At 38.8% G+C, this 22,897-nt stretch overlaps 1 protein-coding gene across 2 annotated transcripts in view; it reads right to left on the reverse strand.

The window, feature by feature from the left end:
* The window catches only part of LOC148355488 (tumor protein 63-like), a 48,689-nt gene that overhangs the window by 22,099 nt on the left and 3,693 nt on the right, over nt 1-22,897 (reverse strand). For both annotated transcript variants that reach the window (XM_088349359.1, XM_088349357.1), the window contains exon 2: nt 14,997-15,254. In XM_088349359.1, the coding sequence (XP_088205485.1) occupies nt 14,997-15,254 (258 nt within the window). The remainder of the gene's footprint in view (nt 1-14,996; nt 15,255-22,897) is intronic.

Below are 22,897 nucleotides of genomic sequence, written 5' to 3' on the forward strand. Positions count from 1 at the left end.
TCTTCATTATAAGGGTTACAAAGACTGCACCCAGGCCTTTTTAATCCTATTGTAAGACAATCAGGTTAGTGGAGTGTACCTCCACTTTCAGAATCACAGTTCACAGGATTATTATGCCTCTGTGTGAATGGTAGGGCCATTCTTAAGTCCCTTCTTCACTCATGACATGAACCACATGAACATGCCTTTAGAGAACAAAGGTTGTAGAAGACACAATTAGGGAGGACAGAATTAAGTCTGCAATTACCCACCTTTGGAGGAAAATCCAGAAGATTTGGAAATAACTCTTCCGAATATTGACACTGATCTCACTGAAATTCTTACTCCGAAGGAAAATGGATTGAAAACCCGTGTGAAGAGCTCAAGCAAGCCAGAACCGCAACCCCATCCCCTCAAATTAATTTGTTTTGTCTTTTCTTCCTTTTTCCCTTTTCAGAATGTTAAATTGATGGCGGTGGAATCCATATCATACTTCTCAATCTGTGTTTTACCTCTTATAATTTCCTGACTACATAAGTGAAGAATAAGGAGTAAAGGCCAAATATATGAAGATACAAACTCAAGGGCACAAGTGTCACTTATGCTGTGAGAAATGATCACACATCAGAAATTCCGAGAAAATTCTTTGAAACACAGGAGAAATAACTCTTATATGGAAGACTTTGTGTCATCTCTACCATCTAAAACACATGTGTCAAACAGGCGGCCCGCGGGCCAGATCAGGCCCGCTAAGGGATTGAATCCGGCCCGCGAAACAACACTCAGAGAAGCGCGAGAGAGAAACAAGCTGCAGGTTGAAATATGTCAACTTGATGTTGCCAAAGCCAGGTGCCTCTCACAAAGACACTGTACTTGTATTTCTCTCTCTCTCTCTCTCTCTCTCTCTCTCTCTCTCTCTCTCTCTCTCTCTCTCTCTCTCTCTCTCTCTCTCTCTCTCTCTCTTTTCCACCCCTTTTCTCCCACTCTGTCTCTGTCTCTTTCACTCTCTGTGTCTCTCTTTTTCTCTTCCTTTGTTGCTCTTTGTCTCTTTCTCTCTCTGTGTCTTTTAACCTCTTTTGCTCTAACTTCCTTTTTTCCTTTTCTCTCTTTTCTCTTTCTCTCTTCATACCCTTTGCACTTTCTATTTCTCTTTGGATTTCTTTCTTTCTCTCCCTTTCTTTTCCCCCTCTCTCACGACTTTTTGTATTTTGTTTCTCGCGCTCTCTCCCCCTCTCTCTTTTTCTTTCTTTGTCCCGCCCTCTCTCCTTTTCCCTCCCTCTTTCTCTTATTTCTTTATCTCTTTTTCTTTCTCTTTAATCTAGTAGTCCGGCCCCCGACATAATGTTTGTTCTATCGTGTGGCCCCCGAGTTAGAATGAGTTTGACACCCCTGATCTAAAAGAACAGGCCTGCTACAACCCTCTAATGCGGATTGTGTTTCAAAATATCTCCGTTGAAGAAGGTTTGAGTAAAGAGATCACGATCCTTCACAACAAGTGCACGAGAACAACAACAACAGGTATAATAGAGGAGACGAGTGGATGGCGGTAACACCTGTTGGCTGGACCCAACCCTGCCTTGTTTCGCCCCCTGGCAAAAAGGAGGTTAAAGACAGGACTGTGATTACTACCCACTTGAATACGCACACACGCACACACATTTTGGGCATCCTTGAAGATGTCTGATGGAAAGCCTGTGGTACTTCCGACCGGCTCCATAAAAACAAACCCCGAAGCCGTAATTAAACCAGACCCGGCTTTCATCTTTTTAAGGGCTAAATGGGGCTAGTGGTAAAATGGGGTGGGGGGTGCCTTCCTCTGCCAGGCTATGTTAAACACCCCTTACTTTCTTCTTAAAACAATAAAAGAAAACGCATAACTACTTTTTCCTGCTTATAATATACTGACATAAATATCTTCATTTTTCATCTTCCGTCCCTGCTTTCGCTCTTACCTCCTCACGCATTCTCTAAAATGCCGAGTGACCGATCTGGCTGAAAGTGTAACGAAAACAAGAGGCGGTGGCAAAGACGGATGGCTGCACTCGAACCCGACACTCCCCCGCACGCCGCCGTCACTCTGCTAAATGAGGTGGAAAAACTTCAGATTGGTAGGTGGTAAACCGACCTGTATGCGCCAGGACAAAAAGACTGGTCAAGGGTGTCCAATTGTCGGCAATTTTCCACCTTTCAAGGTAGCTTTTCACACTGCGCTTTTATTTTTGCAGTTCTGCTGCCTGGCATGGACACCTAAATGGTGTATGAAGACAGAGTGTCATTTTTTACATTTTCGGATGTCATATGTTATACGATTTCACACTATCTTGCAAAGTCCCCCCCATTTCCAAGCTCGCTCCAAAAATGTGTCTACGGAGGTATATTTAGGAGCTTGTTTTAGTTTTAGGCCATTATCCAACTACTTTCCTGGCTTCTTTTCTGTTTGTTGTTTCTTTTAATAACAGCATTGAAAAAAATGACTTGGCAATTTCCCATTAGCGAGGTACTATCAGCAGGGCTTTTAACTTTGGATACCAAAACAAAAGAAATATTTTCCATTTGCTCTATAAGCCAATTTTGAAGGGCTCTTTACCAATTTTCTAGCATTTTTCCATATGTTTCTTGCCCTGTACTTACAGCACCGAAACATTGCAAGTTCTCCATTTAAATTGTTAGCATAAGAACCCCCTGATATGGTCACTTTTAAAGCTGCTATTTTGTCTTTCAGAAAAACAATAAAAACAAAAATAAAGGGTGTCTGGTGTACTGGTAAATAACATTTTCTTAAAATTATATGAAATCGTGAAAATGATAGTAACCTTCTACTTTTGGAAATTGGAGTTCCTGGGACAGGTTTTAATAGTTATGACTTAAAGTTCAGAAATGTATATTTTATATAGTACCATAACTTAATACACAATGTGTCATTTAAAAAACTTTGGCGGAGATGTCCGGGTACTGTGTGGTGTTTAAAATAATTACAGGCTGTGGCTTTTTATGTAGCTAGAGGCTAACAAACAAAAGACAAAAAAAAAAAGAAAAGAAACACCCACACTTGGGCTGAGGAGAAAAGATCTAATCTTTCCGAAGGTTTGTTTAGATGATATCAAACTATCCCAGGCTCGCAGCCACCCAGGTGAAGTTCGAGGAGAACACAACAAAAACCATCCCTGCCCTCCAGCTACAAACTCAGTGCAAATATGCACTCATTTGCTCAGCGCTAACAGCTATTGCTAACCGGTTGAATGATGGGATTCAGTAGAAGGGTTGGGAGGGAAGGGCTTCACTGGGGTGTGTCATCAGACAGCGGTGGGACTCGAACATACTGGATGAATGAAAGGAACGAAATTATGGAGGAATGAAGGGTGAAATTGGATGGAAGGACGTAAAGAAGGATGCTAAGGAAAAGGATGGTTGAAATAATGAAAATACAATGGAAGTATGTAATGAAGGCAATTGGGTGAGAGAAAGGTGAAAGGTTAAACTGGATGAGTAAAGTTTAGAAAGCAGAAAGTAAGAAGAAAGTAAAGAAGGGAAAAAAAGGAGAGTGGAAGGTAGAGAAGGAAGAATGGGAAGGAAGGGAGGTAGGTAAGGAAAAAGGGAATGAATATCGAAAAGCTAAAGTAAAAAGTACGTAGGAGTAAAATAAAATAGATAAAAATTAAGGAAGGACATGAGGAAGGGTACTAATGCAAAAAAGGAAAACAGGAAAGTTGAAAGTAGAATGAATAGAATAGAATAGAATAGAATCGAATAGAATATACCTTTATTGTCATTGTTACAACATGGGCTATATTGTGACAACGAGATTGGACGTGGCACTCCAGTTCCACATTTTACAGTGAGGATAAGGAAAACAAAGAGATAAAGGAACAAAGAAGTACAATGGAAGAAAGCAATAAAGCATAACGTAAAGAAGGAAAGCGAGCTAGGAAGGAATGTAAAAAAGCTGAAAGAAAAATGGATTAAAGTAGAATAAAGGGAATGTAAGAAATGGCAGTGAAAGAAGCTAGGAAGACAAGGAAAGAAGGCAGAAAAGCTGGGAATAAAATGGAAAAAGGAAAATCAAGAGAACGTAAGAAAGGATGGATAGAAAGGGCAGGAAGGCAAGAAAGGAAGGTGGATAAGCTGAAAGTGCATAATAAAGGAGATCATAGAAAATAACTGTGATCAAGGAAGATAGGTAAAAATGCTCATAATAAGATGGAATAAATTAAAATAGAGAGAATGTAAGATAGAGTGGTGAGGAAGGGGATTAATGTGAGGAAGGAACAGAGTTGGATACCAACGAGATACATTTAGTAAGTTTTGTGACATTTTGTACTTCTATGAGTATTTTTAAATTACTATACTTTTTTCTTTAGTTAATTCATGAAGAAGAAAGTGTACTCTTACTCCTCTACATTAGCCTCCATTGAAGCTGTTACTAAAACCCCCTGCACGTAGGTACGTGTCTGTCCCTGCTAAAGCGCATTACTGTATTTATGGTTTTCTTTCGTTTAGTTTGATTTGACCAGTGAAACAAACAACCACCAGGTAACAATTGTGAGCAGTGTTAGGGACATTTTTTTTAACTGTATGCAGTCATTAGGTATGTTTTCATTTAACATCTAGTTATCTAAATATTGACTTATTTATGTATTTTTATGGCAATATTTTAGTAAATTATTTATGTATTTAGGGAACTCATTTTAAATTGTACAGAATGTATCTTAAATGATGTATTCTTTTTTTGATGAATCAATTTTACATAAATAATTTGAACATATATGTGAAATGGATGGCACGGCAGCTGAGTGGTTGGTGCGTCATCGGCACAGTTCTGAGGTCATGGGATCAATTCCAGCCATCAGCCTTCCTGTGCGGAGTTTGCATGTTCTCCTTGTGCTTGCGTAGGTTTCCTCCAGGCATTCCGGTTTACTCCCACATTTCAGAAACATGCATGTCAGGTTAATTGGCTGGTGCAAATTTGCCCTAGGTGTGAATGAGAGAGTGAGCAAGTTGTCTGTCTCTGTGTGCTCTGCGACTGGCTGGCAACTAGTTCAGGGTGTCCTCTGCCCACTGCCTGAGACGGCTGGAAAGGGGCTCCAGCATCCCTACTGAGAATAAGCAATGCAGAAAATAGCTGGATGGATAGATATAAAATGTCTGGTGTGGGGAACCCTTAACCACTCCAGGCCAACAAATGTCTCCACCCGGTCTCGAACCAGGGCCCCATACAACCCTAGTGGTACAACCAACCAACCAACCAACCAACCAACCAACCAACCAACCAACCAACCAACCAACCAACCAACCAACCAACCAACCAACCAACCAACCAACCAACCAACCAACCAACCAACCCAACCCAACCCAACCCACCAACCAACCGTATATGTGTGTATAAATATATATATATATATATATATATATATATATATATATATATATATATATATATATATATATATATATATATACATACACACATATATATATATATATATATGTATAAAAGGAAGAATAAGGAAAGTGATGGAAGAAGGAAAGAAAAGGAAGAAACCTAGAAAAGCTGTAAATAGAACAGATAAAATGAGACTGAAAGGATGGCTGCAAAGGACAAAAGAAAGAAGAAAAGCTGAAAATAAGGTAGAATGTAAGGAAGGAACGAAGAAAAGTCAGGAAGGAGGGCAAGGTGGTTTGAATAGTATAAAGTAGGATGGAATACAACAAAATAGACGTAATGTAAGGTAAAGCGCATGGAAGGTAAGGGAGGAAGTAGAGTAAGAAATTAATTAAAGGGTCGGAAAGAAAATAGGTAATGATGAAAGGAAAGATAGAATGAATAAAATTGGCAGCACATAAGGAAGGAAGAAGAGAACGGACAGAAGGCAAGGAAGGTAGATCAGCTGAAAGTAGGATGGAATAAAGTAAAATAGACAGAATGTAAGGAGGAAGAAGTAATTTAGGGAATTTACAGAAACTAAGATGGATCAAAGTAGGGAGAATGTAAGGGAGATTTTTAAGGTCGCAAAGGAATAGGGAATGACAAGAGAAGAAAGAAATTGAAACTAGAAGGTAGAAAAGAAGAATGGAAATAATTAAACCACAGTGAAGGCAGGAAGCAAGAAAGCCAGCTCAAGCCAAAGCCTGACTGTACAAACCCTACTACTCCAAACCTTACCCTGCAAGAGACCCGAATTCCGAAACACTGTCCGGCAACCCTACTTGCTAAGCCTAACCATTGAGGGTCATAGCCTGTTTAGGGCGCAGGAACGAGGCCGGGATACGCAAGCGCATGAAGTTGCGGTGTACGGGCAGGTCCTAGCAGGCCTTACGTTCCTGTGACGCTGACACGCGCTACGGGCGCATGCAACCAAGTCAAGTCCTGACAAAACAAGCGCGGCCTGGCGCCTCTGGTCTTGTCTGCTTTATACCTGACAAGTCACGTCTTGCCTCCAGCGTCAATAACGCGTTGCCACGACTCCAGATTTTTTTTTCTTTCTTGCAGCTTTTTTTTTCCAAACCCTTTTACTCAAGAAAACACCTGCATTGAACTTCGATTACAAAATCGGCTTATGAATCCACTGCAAGAACAATAATAGAGTTCCTCTGGCAGGTCATTTTGTTCATTTTGAGTAGTATTTTTCTAATTTTATTAAATTATAAAATTTTCTTTGGTTAAAAAAAAAAATACTAGGCAAAATGACCCTCATTATCTGATATCTTTACAAAGTTTTTTGCTGTTTGGAGTACTATTTTAATTTAACTAAAACATTTCTATTCAAATAAAAAAATACTTAAATGTGAGGTTTAGAATTTTTCACCCTGCTATTATGACTCTAAGCCAGGAAATGGCGGCAGAGGATAAAACATAATATGCGTGCAAGTACATGAATTTCTTAGACGCGTTTGAATAAATTATTTTCGTTTTTTGGAGGGTTTGGGTTGGCGTTTGGGGTCTACTAGCAGCAAGCCTTTTCTTATTTTCACCATTTTCGTACTCCACTGACAAATAGGAAAATCAGAAAAAAAAACTGCAGCGACAAGCATGACATCCCTCCAGCATCTCCCCTTCCCTCTTTCCTCGAATCTAATGTGTTCTGCCCCGAACAGCTCTGATAAAAGTAAGATAAAAGCAGATAGGAACAATGTAAAATAAAACATAGGGGCTCCTTGTACAGAGATAATATTTAACTTTTTAATGACAATTCAAATGATGCACCCATACGTTAAAAAAAGCAAAATTATCCGATACACTTTAAAGTATTTTTTTATTTAATTCATTTTTTTATTATTCTGTATAGTTTTTTTGTAAAGTAAGAATATTTGTATGGCAAACGATTTTGCTCATTTTACTTTCATTCTACTATACAAACTATTTATCAAAACTACAAATGTTATGTGGTGTACTAAATAATTTTGCTAATTTTCATTATTATTATTTTATTTTTTTACCTGAAATTTAAAAATTTGTATTAAATGTTGAAAGTATATATATGGTGAGTTATTTTATCTAATGCAACAGGTAATTTTGCCCAGTTCATTTGTTAAATTTATTATCTAAATTGTTTAGTAAAAAACAACTTATATGGAAAACGATTTCGCTCATTTTAAGTGTCTTTTACTATTTTTGAATTTTAAACTATTTACCAATTATACAAAATAGTGATCAAAATGATCTAATTGGGCAGATGATCAATTATTTTATCATCCATTTTTTTCTTTTAAAAAAGTAGATAATTATGCTCATTTCGAGTGATATTTTTACTATTTCATTTTACATTTTTTAAAACGTTTTTGTAAAAATAAAAAACTGTTAAATTGAAGCAAATCAGATATGACAGATGATTTTACAAATGTCAAGTAATTATTTTGTATTTCACTATTACAATTTGTTTCATTTTAATAAAGAAATACTTCAAATATATTTTAACTGGGCATATAATAAACAAATAATGTATATGATTGTTCCAATTTTACAAAAAGATAAATATTTTGTAAAAGATGCAAGATACATATTAAACCAAGTAAAATTACGTTCCAGTTAGAGTATTTGCATTCTGAAAGGAATGAGTCAGACATGTTAAACTCAATTTAGTTCAGAGACCGAATACAGAATTTATGTAAAAAAATGTGAACGGCAAATATTTAACTTTATCTATGCTTTATCTTTCAGCCATTATTTGTAGCCTAACCTACAAATAGTAATCATGGAGCAAAACACAATTATTCGCAAACAATGGGGGAAAAAAACATTTTCACGTTTGGAATTGAATGTTAAAAAATTGTTTATTTTACCAGTTAAATAAATGTAGCCTTGTATCCGAACCAACTCACCACACTAAACAAAATCAAGTGGTGAGCTATGAATACAAGTATGCTTGCCTCAATTGTAATACTGCTTTGAATAAATAAACTACAAACACAAAATAAGAGTTTCAGCAGTAAATGGGCAATGACATGAGATATAACTTCCCGGAAGCAGAAAATATACTACAGAGCATTATCTTTAACATTAAACCAGATCAATTGTATTCTTAATAATCCGTGCAAACAAGTGTCGCGCCTTCACACCTTTCCCACTCTCTTTCATTGCACTCCTGCAGTCTACTTAATGCTGCTGGCTCCTGAAACTTGGCAAGTTTTTTCCTCTACAAATGCATCGATATTAGGTGTCAAATCCTGAGTAGCAGCACATGTAACAAAGTCATTCACATGTTTGTTCGTTAATCTTAACACCATGATTTATTATTGTTCACTTTAGAGAACAGCCGTTCACAAAGATAAGACGTCGGCTCTTTTAATTCTTTAACTTCTCTGTCCTCTAGTGGCGAGACGGAGCATTTGGTTTGTATTTACTGTATTTTGAAGTAGCAGTTTTTTTCTTCATAGTTTGGCCGTGGGTGCAATTTATACTCCAGTGCGACTAATAAATGTTTTTTCTCGATTTTTGGACCGGTGCAATTTATAATCTGGAGAGATTTGTAGTCTAGAAAAATACGGTAGCTTGTGACTTATTTTGGGATTTTTAACTGTTTAAATGTTAATGCTCATTTTCATTGCACTATTTTTATTATGCACTATTGTTTTCTTATTGCATTATCATCATAACTTAGGTGATTTTTCCAAGTACTACCTTGTAATTATTGTAATTATTGTTTGGCCTGTTTCGTTTTTTAATTTAAATTTTTTAAATTTTATTTTCATTCGTTTTTTTATTGTTTTTTTATGGTATTGTTTATCCTGATAGTATTTTTTTTCTTCCAAGTCTTCATTACAGTATTTTCTGGATTATAAATCGCAGTTTTTGTCATAGTTTGGACGGGGATGTGACTTATACTCTTGTGTGACTTATATGATGAAATGATGATCTGCATTTTTATATAGCGCTTTTCAAGTCAATGGCTTCCCAAAGCGCTTTACAATGTGCTCCACATTTCCCAATAGCGGCCTTGCAGCCATGTAAGGCGCTAACCTGCTTATTGGGGGTATTAGGGGTTCAGTGTCTTACCCAAGGACACTTCGACATGTAACACGGACGAGCCGGGATTCGAACTGGGATATATGTCTTTTCCTTCTTAATTATGCATTCTTTTGTCTGGCGCAACTTGTAGTCCGGAGTGAATTGTCGTATGTATAATACGGTACTTAACAAAAAACCTAACTTTTGATAGAAATGAGCTAGAGACTTGCTGAATCCGGCCCGCTGGCCATGCGTTTGACATTCCCGGTATGGGTGAAGCAGCATGTGGCCTAACACTGTGACTGACGGAATCCTGAAAAGCTATTTGTGTATTTTTAACTCAAACCAATGAACAGATTTCGTTCTTTTCTGGCAATCGACAAATGTAGCGCTTGTATTTCCGCACTCTGTTCTCTTAAGCATCCACCTAAACTTTTTCCCAAGTGGTAAAAGGTGTGCCTCTCGCTGCACCTTCGCTAGCTTCCAGGGGCGAGTGTGGACACGTTCCTTGACACAAACAAGTCTCGGCCCCATCCCGTGAGGCATGGGACGGGCCCACAGATGTTCCTGGGACAAGTTGCGTCTTGTAGCCTTTCGCTGGAACACTTTTGAGACAAACCCTCGGTCCTCCTCCTCCTCCGGCGGCGCAATTGACTCAAACAGGGGGAGTATTGACACAGGCCTTATCCAGGCTCAGGCCCTCGGTCCATTACTGTAATCCGGCCGAGCGCCCACCCTAAGAAGGCGGACAAACACCGGCAATCTTCTCAAGGCACAATGAGGGCCGAGGATAAGCTCCGACGGGCCGCCGTTAACTCTGAGACGGGAGATCAGTGATGGAGGACGAGGATGAGGGTGGGGGAAGGATTTCTGGGAAGGTTGGAGGTGTTGTGTGTCACCCACCCAGACAGGAAAAGGTGAAGCGATGAGGCGATGATAGAAAACCACAATGCTTTGATTTGGTTTTTATAGTTTTGGTCAATTTAAGAAAAACAACATTAAAAATGTTCATCTTTAACTTTATTATTCATTAAAAGAATAGCATTGTTTTTCAGTTTTTTTAAATCATTACAGTACTCAAACAATTAATCGTGTCACTTAGAAATTGAATTTACTAGAAAATCTCAAAAACTCATCACTGGTGAGCTATTTTCTATATTTTTTGTGTACATATGCTTTTCTTTTTTTTAAATCGATATTTTTATTATATTTTTCCATCTAAAACATTTATCACCCAAAACGTATTTGAACAAAACAAAATTGACAAAATAATGATCATAATATTATCTAAATGACTTTATAATATATAAAAAATATAAATGATAATAATAATATTAAATTACTGTAAATAAACAAGTAAAAAACGTTCTTTATAAGTTAGGATAATGCGAAAAAATAATTGATAGAAAATTATACAAATCCATGGATAATATGTAAAATAGAAATATGTGAAATATAAACAACAATACTAAAATGGTAAGGGCAGCACGGCGGCGCAGTGGTTAGCGCTTGTGCGGCACAGTTCATGTCATGGGAACCTGTCGTGGGTTCAAATCCAGCTCCAGACTTCCTGTGCGGAGTTTGTATGTTCTCCCCGTGCTTGCGTGGGTTTCCTCCGGGCACTCCGGTTTCCTCCCACATTCCAAAAACATGCATTCAGGTGAATTGGCCGGTCCAAATTGTCCCTAGGTGTGAATGAGCGAATGAGTTGTCTGTCCCTGTGTGCCCTGCGATTGGCTGGCAACCAGTTCAGGGTGTCCCCTGCCCACTGCCCGGAGATGGCTGGGATGGGCTCCAGCCCCCCCGCGACCCTAATGAGGATAAGCGGTACGGCTGATGAGATGAGATGAGACTAAAATGGTAGAAATAGGTTAAAAATTTAAGAATTCTTTACACTTCAAGATAATGCAAATAAAGTAAGAGTATTCTGTGAGTTTTCATTTCATTTTTACTTTAGTATTTCTTCAAATAAATGATTCTAAATATGTATATATAAAATGTTCCTATTAAAACTCTACTTAAAGACCTTATTAAATTAAAATTCCTTTCAAAATCATTTTTAATATTCTTCTATTCTCTTATTTGGGTAAATATTGTTCAATGTAAAAAAATTAAAACAAAACAAATGCCTTACCGGAAATAGTGTTTGGCACAAAATCATTAAAAAAAAAAAATAGCTCTCTTACAATGTTTGTTGATTAAACAGGCCTCCAACCACTATCAAAGGAACATATAACATATCAAATTTGTTGTTACAATTGAGTGGAGAACATTTGTAATATTTGTGATGTAAATAATTCATGTTTTTTTTGTGTCTTATTGTAAATCCCGGCTTGGTCATGCAGGGTGCGGCTTTTGCAGGCATAAAAGCCGAGCGGGAATATACAGGTTTTCACAACTTCACTGTTCCCAGCACTGCGTTGCGCAACACTGCGCTTCCATTTTGAATGTTGTCATGTTTTGAATGAAGATGCCAATGTCACAACACCTCCTGATATCTAACGCTTTACAAGCAATTCCATCACTTCCTGTCTTCTTTGCTTCAGTAAATGGATGATTGAATCTGTTATAAAACAGTGAACTTTATCCGACTCGGCATTCCTCACACAAAACCGTACACCAGCAAGATCTTGACAAAGGCTTTTCCACACAAGCTCAACAAGTGTATGTCAGGTGTTAAATTTCCAGCTTCTGTTATGGCTCTGATTCTACAACGTCGATGAAAACCGAACCTTGGGGGAAGTAACAACAATTTAAGGTGTTCAAAAAGATGACAGCGGGTTAAAGTTTACGACGGCGCGATGACAGAGGTCAGCCCAAGACCAGGTGTGTCCATGTGACGCCGGGCAAACCCTCTGTCATTACCAGACTTATTTACTACATGTCCAAAACTTGAGGAAAGAAGCAAAGTGACTATATTTTTTTCAATGCATGCTCTAATTTTGTTATCTCAATATGGCACAAAGTGTTGGTTCATATAAGTGTTATAATTTGGCTATTTGGTGAAAGAGGCATAAAAAAGACAGGCGTGCAGAGTGGCAGATGCAAAGATATGTACCATGGTCTTCTGGCAGCCTTATTTTGATATACAGGGTGTCTCCAAAAAATGTACTCACTCTTTTTATGTGTTGCAGATATCCTGAATTACTGAAGCCATGACAGGAAATCAACTCAGTTTCTAAGAGAGAAAGTTTGTCCTGAAATGCCATTGGAAGACCAAAAACGCCACTGAAGTGCAACGCCGGTTCACAAGTGAATTTGCAAAACCGCCACCCACGCTCCAGACCATTGCGCGCATCAGAGACAAATTTGAAGCAGATGGAACCGTACAGAATACACGTTTATGGCAACAAACCAAGGACAATTGATGCATTGAAATTGGAAATTGAAAGACAATGTCGTGATATTCCTAATGACCTGTTTCGCGACGTTTGCGAATCCCTTGGTGCGCGTTATCAGCGTTGTCTGGACAATAATGGTCATCACTTTGAACATTTGCGAACATGATTCTTCAATTACATTTGTCTCATGTATTCGATGCTATTTCACTTCACTCTATGTTCATAAATAAGGGTTTTCTCGTCATTCTAAGAGTGAGTACATTTTTTTGAGACACCCTGTAATTGTCGCATTGCGGTATGCGGCGTCAGAGTAAATTTGTTTCGATGTAGCTGTTGTGTAAAATAGGCTACATTAAGGGTTACCAACCTTTATTACTGATTAGCGGTAAATACCTGTTAGAAATCAAACTTCCTGGAAAATTATAATGGCCCATCACAAGCAAGCTATTTTCAGAACCAACTAACGTGTTCTTAGGGAGGGGCTACCTGGTGACCCCTGGACTGAATTATGAAAACAGCTTACTACCATGTAGAGAAACATCTGCAAGATATTACATACCTCATATTTAACTACCAGATTTTGAGATGCAGTGTTATTGTGTAAAAGCCTCATAAACAGTGTACGTGCCACTTTACTATTTGTGTATCCTTCGTAAAACCCAGAAAATAACTTTCATATTTTTGTTGGAAAGCAACTTTCTGATAACTAACGATTTCATAAAGTTACTTGATTACAGTATATTGCTGTGTAAAAGCGCTACACGATGAAAACGTATACACAAAGGAGGATTTGTGCAACTTGCGATTTTGTTCTGTTTTCATTTTCCTCAGTAATTTTCTGACATTTCTGTTTGTTATGACGTAATTTGATTTGTTAAAGAGGCGGCTGACAGGTATAGAAAAGAACCTTTTCTACCAGAAAATTTTGTCCTAAACCATCAATGTGTATTGAAAACCCACATTGTACTTAATGCAGGTTTTTTCCTTCTCCAGATCATGGCACATTCATGGTGTATTGACCTAATGAAACAATCTGCTGATGGTTGCATGAAAAAGGCTACATCATAGAGCTGTATGTCTACAAGGGGTAACATCTTAGGCCCCAGCCCAAACCTGGCCCGAACCAGGCCCAAAATCTTGGTGAAATCGGCCTAAATTGCAAATCATTACGTTCAGGCTGAGCCAGCATCTCTCTGTGACTTTTTCTTAATTTTTCATTTTTCGTCATTTGTTCTATGTTTCTTTTTCTTTGTGGAGAAGCACAGCATGTCACCCTTCCTCCTGCAAAGTTCTCACAAATAAAATATGAAAATTCAGGTTTGCTTTGGTACAACTGGAGTAGTCGTGAAACTGAGCAAGCGTGTTGATAAGAGAGTACTCGGTTGGTTTGGACACATGGAGAGGATGGATGAGGAGCGAATGCTGAAGAGGATCTTCAGAGCAGAAGTCAATGGACGGAGACCAAGAGGAAGGCTGCTATTGATGTGGATGGATGTTGTTATGAGAGCACTGCAGGAAAGAGGTCTAAATATAACGGAAGCTAGAGCTCTTGTTGGTGATAGGAAGGAGTGTAGAGGTGTTGTGAAAGGATAGTGGGATTGTGGACGCGTTCTTAAGGATGGGCTGGGCACCCGTATGATGCGGCAGGGGTAAACCAGTGAAAGCTGTCGGGCCCTGCTGTTGAACAAAGAGTGTGTTGTGTCACCCTGACCCGAGTGACATGGCTGCTTTCTCGTGTCCCATTTCATCTGGAAGTACGAAAGCATGACCAACTTAGGTGCAGAGGTGCCTAACTTGTTTGGGTGGGCATTTGGGTTGGCCATGGTCCAAAAATTTTTGTGTGTGTTTTTTTTTACTATTTTTAAAAGGGAAACCTTTTATGTTCTTTGTTATTGTATGTGTTTGCCTTGCTGTCGGTCACCCCTCTTGAGGGATATGACCAAGGTAGATAGATGGATAGATGGATAGATGGATAGATAGATAGATGGATAGATAGGTTTGTTATGGGCTCAGTCCCTCAAATCAGGTTAATTAGTCGGGCTGGTTCGGGCTGTTATTTCTGCGGGCAGGGTTGGGTCGGGCTGGATTATTTAAGCCCTATTATACCTCTAATGTCTACCATTTTGATGTATGAACTCTAAAGCATGTGTCGGACAATTGCTGACAACATGTAATTATTTTCTATTGAGTCCTCATATAAAAAAGGCCACACCAAGAAAATGTTTTCGCCTTACCGTCCAGGTCGCCGACTTGGCCGTGCTGGACTGCTGGAAGGACACGTCGAAGGTGTGCGGCCCGGCATAGTCAGTGTTGGACGGGATGGCGGGCGAGGGCGACAGGGCGTCGAAGGTGGAGCTGGGTTGGGCATAGGGCGACGGTGCCGCAACGCCGTTTTGGGTGTGCTCCGGGTTGTATGGGCTGGTGGATGTAGAACCTCCATTCTGCATGTTCTGGTCCATGCTGTTCAAGAGGCCCAGGTTGGTGTACTGGGACTAGAGGATTAGAAATGGGAAAAAACATTTGTCAGTCTTTGTTCATTGGAAAATTGGGTAAGAAATAGAATAGAATAGAAAAGTCTTTGTTATCATTAATATCGACGTTGAGAAACAATTGGGCAATAAAATTAGGCATGGCACTCTAGGGTAAACATGTAATAAAGTCTCTAAAGAGAAAAATAAGATAAAAGACTGTCAGGATAGAAAGGCAAAAGTATTTACAAGGTAGTGCTTAGGGTCTGGCCTAGTTATACATGACCTTCTCTCTCTCTCTCTCTCTCTCTCTCTCTCTCTCTCTCCATCTATCTATTAATCTCTCTCTCTCTCAATATATCTATATATGGCAGCACGGCGGCGCAGTTGTTAGCACGTGTGTGGCACCGTTCTGAGGTCATGAGATCGATCATCCTGTGTGGAGTTTGCATGTTCTCCCCGTGCTTGCAAGGGTTTCCTCCGGGTACTCTGGTTTCCTCCCGCATTCCAAAAACATGCATGTCAGGTTCATTGGCCGGTCCAAATTGTTCCTAGGTGTGAATGAGCGAGCGAATTGTCTGTCCCTGTGTGCCCTGCGACTGGCTGGCAAGCAGTTCAGGTTGTCCCCTGCCCACTGCCCGAAGATGGCTGGGATGGGCTCCACCACCCCTGCGACCCTACTGACGATAAGCGGTACGGATAATGGATGGATGGATGGATGGATGGATAGAGAGAAAGAGAGAGAGAAAGAGATAAGGTCATGTATAACTAGGGTGGTAATGGCCCTAGAAAAGAAACTGTCTCTGAGCCTGTTAGTCCTTATATTAAGTAACCTGTAATGCCTACCAGAAGACAAGAGGTCAAAGAGGCGGTGGCCAGAGCGAGTACGGACTTTTATAATATCGATAGCTTTGCAGCTGTATCGCAAGATGGATGTTATGTTATACATATGACTATATATGATATTATTGGATATCAAACAAAACCAATGTATGCTTTCCATGCTACTGTACTAGTACAGTTGAATATAAAGATATATTTTTAGCAATGCTTGTTTGGTTAGCAAAACTGCAGAATTAGCTGTAGCTTTGCTCGCACTGGTCCAGTGACATTAGACCACAAAAAACAGTCACAAAAATGGACAAAATCCTGAAAAGTTGAACATAATAAAGAGACAGTGTGTTTTATTTGACCACAACATGCCACTGTAACCGAAAATGAGTGCTAAAAAACACAAAGAAGACTACAAAGTGAGTGCCTCACATTTTTCTGCCCATCTTTTTTTAGTTTTTGTTGTTGTTTTTTGGGTGTCTTTTTACAGTAGGATGATTGACAATTGAGACAACTCTCTAGGTAAGGCCCATTGATATGTTTAAACTTTAGTAGACGCTAAAAAATAGCGAGAGAAGACATCAATAGAGTTTGAACTTGCAAGGAGAACAGAGAGAGAAGCCTTCAGTTAAGAAAGTCCAACCCGTTCTAAAGGTCATGTAGGTTTAAGATGAGGGGATGGTGTCATAATAGTCTGTAGTTTGCAATAGTCCTTGATCTGTGCAGCCCTTTGAGACTCTTTGTGATTAAGGGCTATACAAATAAACATGACATGTTCTGTCAAATAAATGCAAATGTCTTGACTCATGAGTGTTATTTTACAAATATATGTTTATATTGTTTATATAATCTGTGTATTTTTTATTACTTTTTAGATTTTACCCTAACCATACCCCTGAGTATCGCAAAATCAACCTTGAGCGTTTTCACACTTTTTATTAGATACAGAAATATTATGTAACACCTGTGCATTTGAAAATAAACATAAATGTAGTTCTGAGCCCGGAAAAACCAGTTGAACATCAAAACCAAACAGCGATTAACAACATCGGACGCTAATGGCTAATGTGCTAAAACCCATTGGTGCTTTCCAGGAGATAAAAGATCCAAAAGAGATCCGCCTTCAAAAGCAGTCATTCCGTTCCGTTTATAAGCGCCGCATTCCGGGACAGCCATCAATCTGTCGTGGGTTTATTTCCAGCCTCTCCTGGAATGACCACAGCTGTCTCACCCCACTCGACTCCCTCCCCAAATCCTGACCGGCCAGGTGTTAGCGGCACCTTATGAAACTCGGCTTTGACGCACACACACATAAACACGTACGAGGTACGCCGCCGTATGCAGGTCATCCCAGTGCGGGCGGGATGCGGGTCAAAAGCCCGATGAGGCCCCCTCTAAGCTCCGGAAATATCTAAAAGGGTCTGGAGGGACACAATGGAGCAGACCATGCAGGTGTTGACTTTGCTCCCCTCTTCAAGAAAGATCTTTGTTAGCTAAAGTTATCATTAACAATGGAAACAAATGGAACGAGAAATGAGGCAGCCACGATTGTTGACTGTACAGTAATCCCTTGCTTTTCGCGGGGTCCCCCCCCCTTTTCTAATCATCTGCAATGATGTTGCTACAAACAAAAAAAACGGCTTGAGGAACCTACATCTCATGTGCTCGAATCATTTTAATTTTCAAGTTTCTCTCATGGACCGAAACAGGTTCAAACTGCTAAGGGAGATACTTTCTATTGCCAACAAAAATGCACATCTTCACTTGCTAAACATGCTCTGGATCCAAATGCGGCTCTTTGGAGCTCTCGAATGGCTCCCTTGCGCTTTTTCAAAAATGTTTGATAATGGAAAAATATATGGTTTCTGTCGGACAGAACCAGAAGTTAAATGCCGTTTTCCATTACATGATGGCAGCAAAGTATAATGTAAAGTGGAGCGTGACCTTAATCCATTCAGTTGTGCGATAAAGTGGCTAGATCATTTTTAAAAATATAGTTTGACATGACAGAAGTTATTTGTAAATAAAATAAAAAAATGAAAAACGTTTGTAAAGTACAGTCATTTTATTTGTAAACAAATACTTAAGCTAAAACATGGGTTTGTTCTTGAGTATCAAATAAAGAAATAAATTAACAAATAAACAAGATAATAGATAAATAAATAATGGTTCCTACGTCACAGATTTTGACTATCATGGGACGTTTTGGGAATGCAGTCCCCTTAAAAAATGAGGGATTACTGTACTGAATTGATAAAAGACACGATCCACTTTACTTTGAAGATATTTTGTCACCATCATGTGGAGGAACAAAATGTGGCGTGAAAAGAAAATTACTATAATAAAAATGTCTCTTCTGTCATTGTATAATTTATAAATATATAGATCTATTGGGAACCCGATTGAGGCAAAAATCTCAATTTGGCCTAAAAATAATCAAATTAAGCACTTAAGTCATACATGTGATGTTATATCATCAGTATGTTTATGCCAGTTTTGTTTGGCAGGCCGTATTAAGAAATAATTAAAAATTAATTATGAATGAACCCTTCCACTTAATTTCCCATGATGTTTTGTCACCATCGTTTGGACATTGTGGAAAACTGCTTTCGCATTCCTTTAGCAAAGGTGTTGGTAACCCAAAATGTTGAATGAGCCATTTGGGCTAATAGATAAACCTATATGTTAAAGCTGGAAAGATAAAAGCTTATGTCTATATTGATTGGAAAACGTTGACAATGCATGTTTCAGGTTTATTTTTTTATTATCAAACATTTTTGAAAAAGCCCCAGGGAGCCACTTTGGAGCGCCAACCAGCCGCATGCGTCTCCAGAGCCCCCTGTTATTAACAGGGTTGGGTAGGTTTACTTTAACTTGATTACAATCAATTACTTTTGGATTACTCCAATACCAAATATGCTAATAAAAGACAAAAGAAACTAAATATGAATAAAATGATGACTCACAACAAGTGGTAAGCTTTCTCTCCTGGCTTTGATCTCTTTGATCTCCGGCAAAACTAACATAAAATGCGACAGAAACAAAATGAAAATAAATCCAAACAGCTTGCCAACATCAATTTTGCAGTTCCATGTATTCCGTTACTCCCAAAGCCTACACAAAATTTAGTAATTTTATTCATATTTAGTTTCTTTTGTCTTTTATTAGCATATTTGGTATTGGAGTAATCCAAAAGTAATTGAAAGTAATGAAGTTAAAGTAACCCTACCCAACCCTGGTTATTAACCCCCGCTTTAGCGTGTTAAGAAGTCCAACTTTGTTGGCGATAGAAAGCAGGTTCCTCTGAAAGCATTTTGTTGACATGATGGTTTTTAAAGAAACTTGAAAAAGGTTTTTTAGGTACAAAATGTAGGTTCATCAAGCTGTTTTACGTACTGTATGTGTGCAGCTTAGACTGCAACATTATTGACGCAAAAGCAGACACAGGCAAAAAAGGGGCGCAGCGACTGTTTAGCCAGGCAGAATGCAGAACAGAATTCCCAATGAAAATCTGCAAAGTAACGAGACCGTGAAAAAGGAAACCGCGGTACAGCGAGGGATTACTGTATTTCCACAAAAGCCAGGAATCATTCTTGCACAATTCCAACTTTTCCCCGAATGAGTGACATCACCGCCTCATCAGGTAGCATGGATGGGTAGGGGCACTACCATGACGCGGAAAAGACACGCAATAACGATCAAATATCAGTGGGAAGAAAGAAAAGACATCAGGATTCCAGTCACTTGGGGGGAAAAAACACCCAGTCATCAAAGATTTGCTGTTTAATTGACTGGAAGTCAGGATAGCGCCTTTGATTAAAAAACCCAAAAGCTTCTTGATGTGACTTAGCCATAATGGCCGTTTAATAAGCGCCTCCGGAACATTCCAAAGACTATGGGAATGCAAATCAACATCCCTGACAGGTGCTGTTTTTTCACCCTCTCAAAAGGTCGCCAAGTCCGCCTGTAGCCTTTTTGGTTGAGGCCAACTAGGAGGAGAGACTTATTAGAAGCAAACACAACACGGGATTGCACATCACACCCTCTCTCAGGGGTACCCAACCACCGGGCCGTGGACCGGTGGTTGATATCGGGCCGCACAGAAAGAAAAAAGTCGCCTTACCTTTTGCTCATAATGTATATGTTTATGTATAACATGCAGTTTTACTGTAGTATATTACCGTATTTGCGCAATGACCGATTAGTCGGAAAATATCACTGACCTCATTTGAATCGTACCTGGATCATGGCGGTGAGAGAAGTGAATGCTAACCACTAAACCACTAAAGGATGTAGACCAATGGTCAGCAACCTTTGCTGTGCCACTAACCTGTTTCATGTCTGTTTCACGGCCCTGACTAATAATAATACAACTAAGAATAACGATGATAATGATAATAATGATACGCTAAATTTCACTGTGCAAACACGATGGGACTAAAAGACATCGGTAAAGGCATTAGATTTGATCTCATCATAACAATATCTTTGCCCACAGAACCACCTTGTATTGCTTTGGCCTAACGCTTTCTTATAATGCTCCATTACAACGTTAATACAACGTAATGGAGTATAATGGGAAAGAGTTCAGCCAAAGCAACATTGTTTAATGTGTTACAGTGAGTAAAATAGTGTGATGACGAGATAAAACCCAATGCCTTTTGCTTTGACAAATACGATCCTAGTGAGTATGCAGCTAAGACTGTGTGCTCTTACTGATGCAATTCGGGTTCGATACCCGCTGCATGCAAAGCTGAGCAAATTATATCAGCAATGGCAGTAGCGGTGGTATACAACTTTAAAACCTCCGAGTAACGCTCACCCAATTTTTCATTTAATTGTTAGCCAAATAAAATACACAAACTTCTGTATTTATTTTTCTGTGTGGCCTGGAACCCAACAACGAATGGCCCGGTACCGGTCTGCAACCTGGTGGTTGCCATCCACTGATGTTAGATGACCTAGGAAAAGGCTTTAGATTTTGGCTCATCATTACACTTTTTTTTGTCACGGTACCCCGTTGTTGAATATGTTGGGTATTAATTAAAATCATTTATTGACAATCTATAAAGACAATACTAAAGTCCGATTCATCACAGATACACCAAATTGTTTCCCTTGGTGTGTTTTTTTTTGCATTTTTTGCGGCTTTCAGGACGAATTTCTGTTTTCTGCATCCTCTCACATTCCTATCTGGTACCGCGATTAAAAATAGTTTGATGATGAGATGAAATCAAATGCCTTTTCCTATTTCATCCACATCCCTAGTGATCTGGATGATCTGCAAAGTGCATTTAGGCTTATTATTGTTATTGTTAATGTTGTTGTTTTTGTTACTTTTAATGTTATTATTGGGCAGGGCCGTGAGAATATTGTCAGACATTAAACTAATCAGTGGCACAGAAAAGGTTGCCCTAGCTCAGTGTTTCTCATCTGGTGGATCGCAGGCCTTTGCTAAAAATGCCTAGAAGTAAAAATGGAGGGTGACGCTGAGCTCTTCTTCCTTTAATGTCAAATGGTGCTGCCCCAATAGTCAAGTCAAGTCAAGGGACCACATTTAATTTGTTGTGGTTTTGTTTGTTTTATTTCCCTTTTCTGTTCATAGTAATGGATACCAAGATAGTTAGTGAGACAGAATGAAAAGAAGGATTGAGTCGGGTAAGGAAATGATTGCGAAGTATGCAAGTATTTCATGAGTTTCTTCCATTGAAGCACTGCTTAAAGGTCCAGTAAATGGTTATGTTTACTCGCTTTATACCAGTATACTAATATTTATCATCTAAAAAATCATCGTTGTTTAGGTACACAATTGTTTTATATTTTGGGTATGAACGTCTTTTATCATATGGCTATTTTGAAGCAGTTTTCGGGGTAACGTATAAATTTGAAATACATGTGGTCTTAAAAAGCATCGGATTTCATGTGGCAGTTGTGTAGTAAAATGAAGTCCGTCTCTTTTTAGAGAACCGGCTTTTTTGGCTCAACTCATTAAAGAGAGCTGGCTCTCAAACGGCTCACTTGCTTTGATGCATTATATAACGAATTATTATGTTGTATAAAGAAGTTAAGAAAAAAAGGAAGTATAGAATGAGAAAGTAAAAAAAGACAGGTTTGTGGTCATCACTTTAATCGGTATATTACCAACAATAATTTAATGCAGAAAATGAATTAATAATTTGAATAAGAAAGTGTATTATTCTACCTAATTATATTTGCATGTATTTTTTCCTTCTACAGTAAACGTCCAAGCGACTTCATTTTTGAACTTTTTTTATAATAAACCTCATTCATGTCGAGCAACTCAGTATCTCACAACAAAATGTTAATTGACAATATATATGATATATCGAAACACATGTACAATATAACATGTTAAACTACATAAATAAACACGTTTGAAAAAAGAAATATTGAGAAAGATTATTTTGTATTTTGTAAGGGAAAATACGACAGTTTGGGCATGGAGCAGTGGAGGTTGACAGGTACGTATTTGAGTAAATACGCTACTTGAAAGGGTTTTACTTCTGCTGGTCATTTTTAAAAAAAAGTGAATATATACTACTTTTGCCGCTTTAAACTGCAAAATTCTTTTATTTGACAAATTTGAAAATTTAATTTTGTTCGGGTCGTAGCTTGCCATTAGGATAAAATCCTGGCTGCTCAAGTCAGACCAGTTGAGAACCACTGCTCAAGCAGACTACAAGAGGTCTTCCGTTTGGGGGTGGATTTTTTTGTGAGGGAATGGGGTCTCTCGGCACCTTAAGCAGCAGCTGATTGTATCAACATCAACACGCCATTACAACAATTACCAGCCCCGGACGGACGCATTGTCCGCT

Source organism: Urocampus carinirostris, chromosome 12, assembly GCF_059441175.1.
Source record: "Urocampus carinirostris isolate Australia breed hairy pipefish chromosome 12, RoL_Ucar_1.0, whole genome shotgun sequence".
NCBI lineage: Eukaryota > Metazoa > Chordata > Actinopteri > Syngnathiformes > Syngnathidae > Urocampus > Urocampus carinirostris.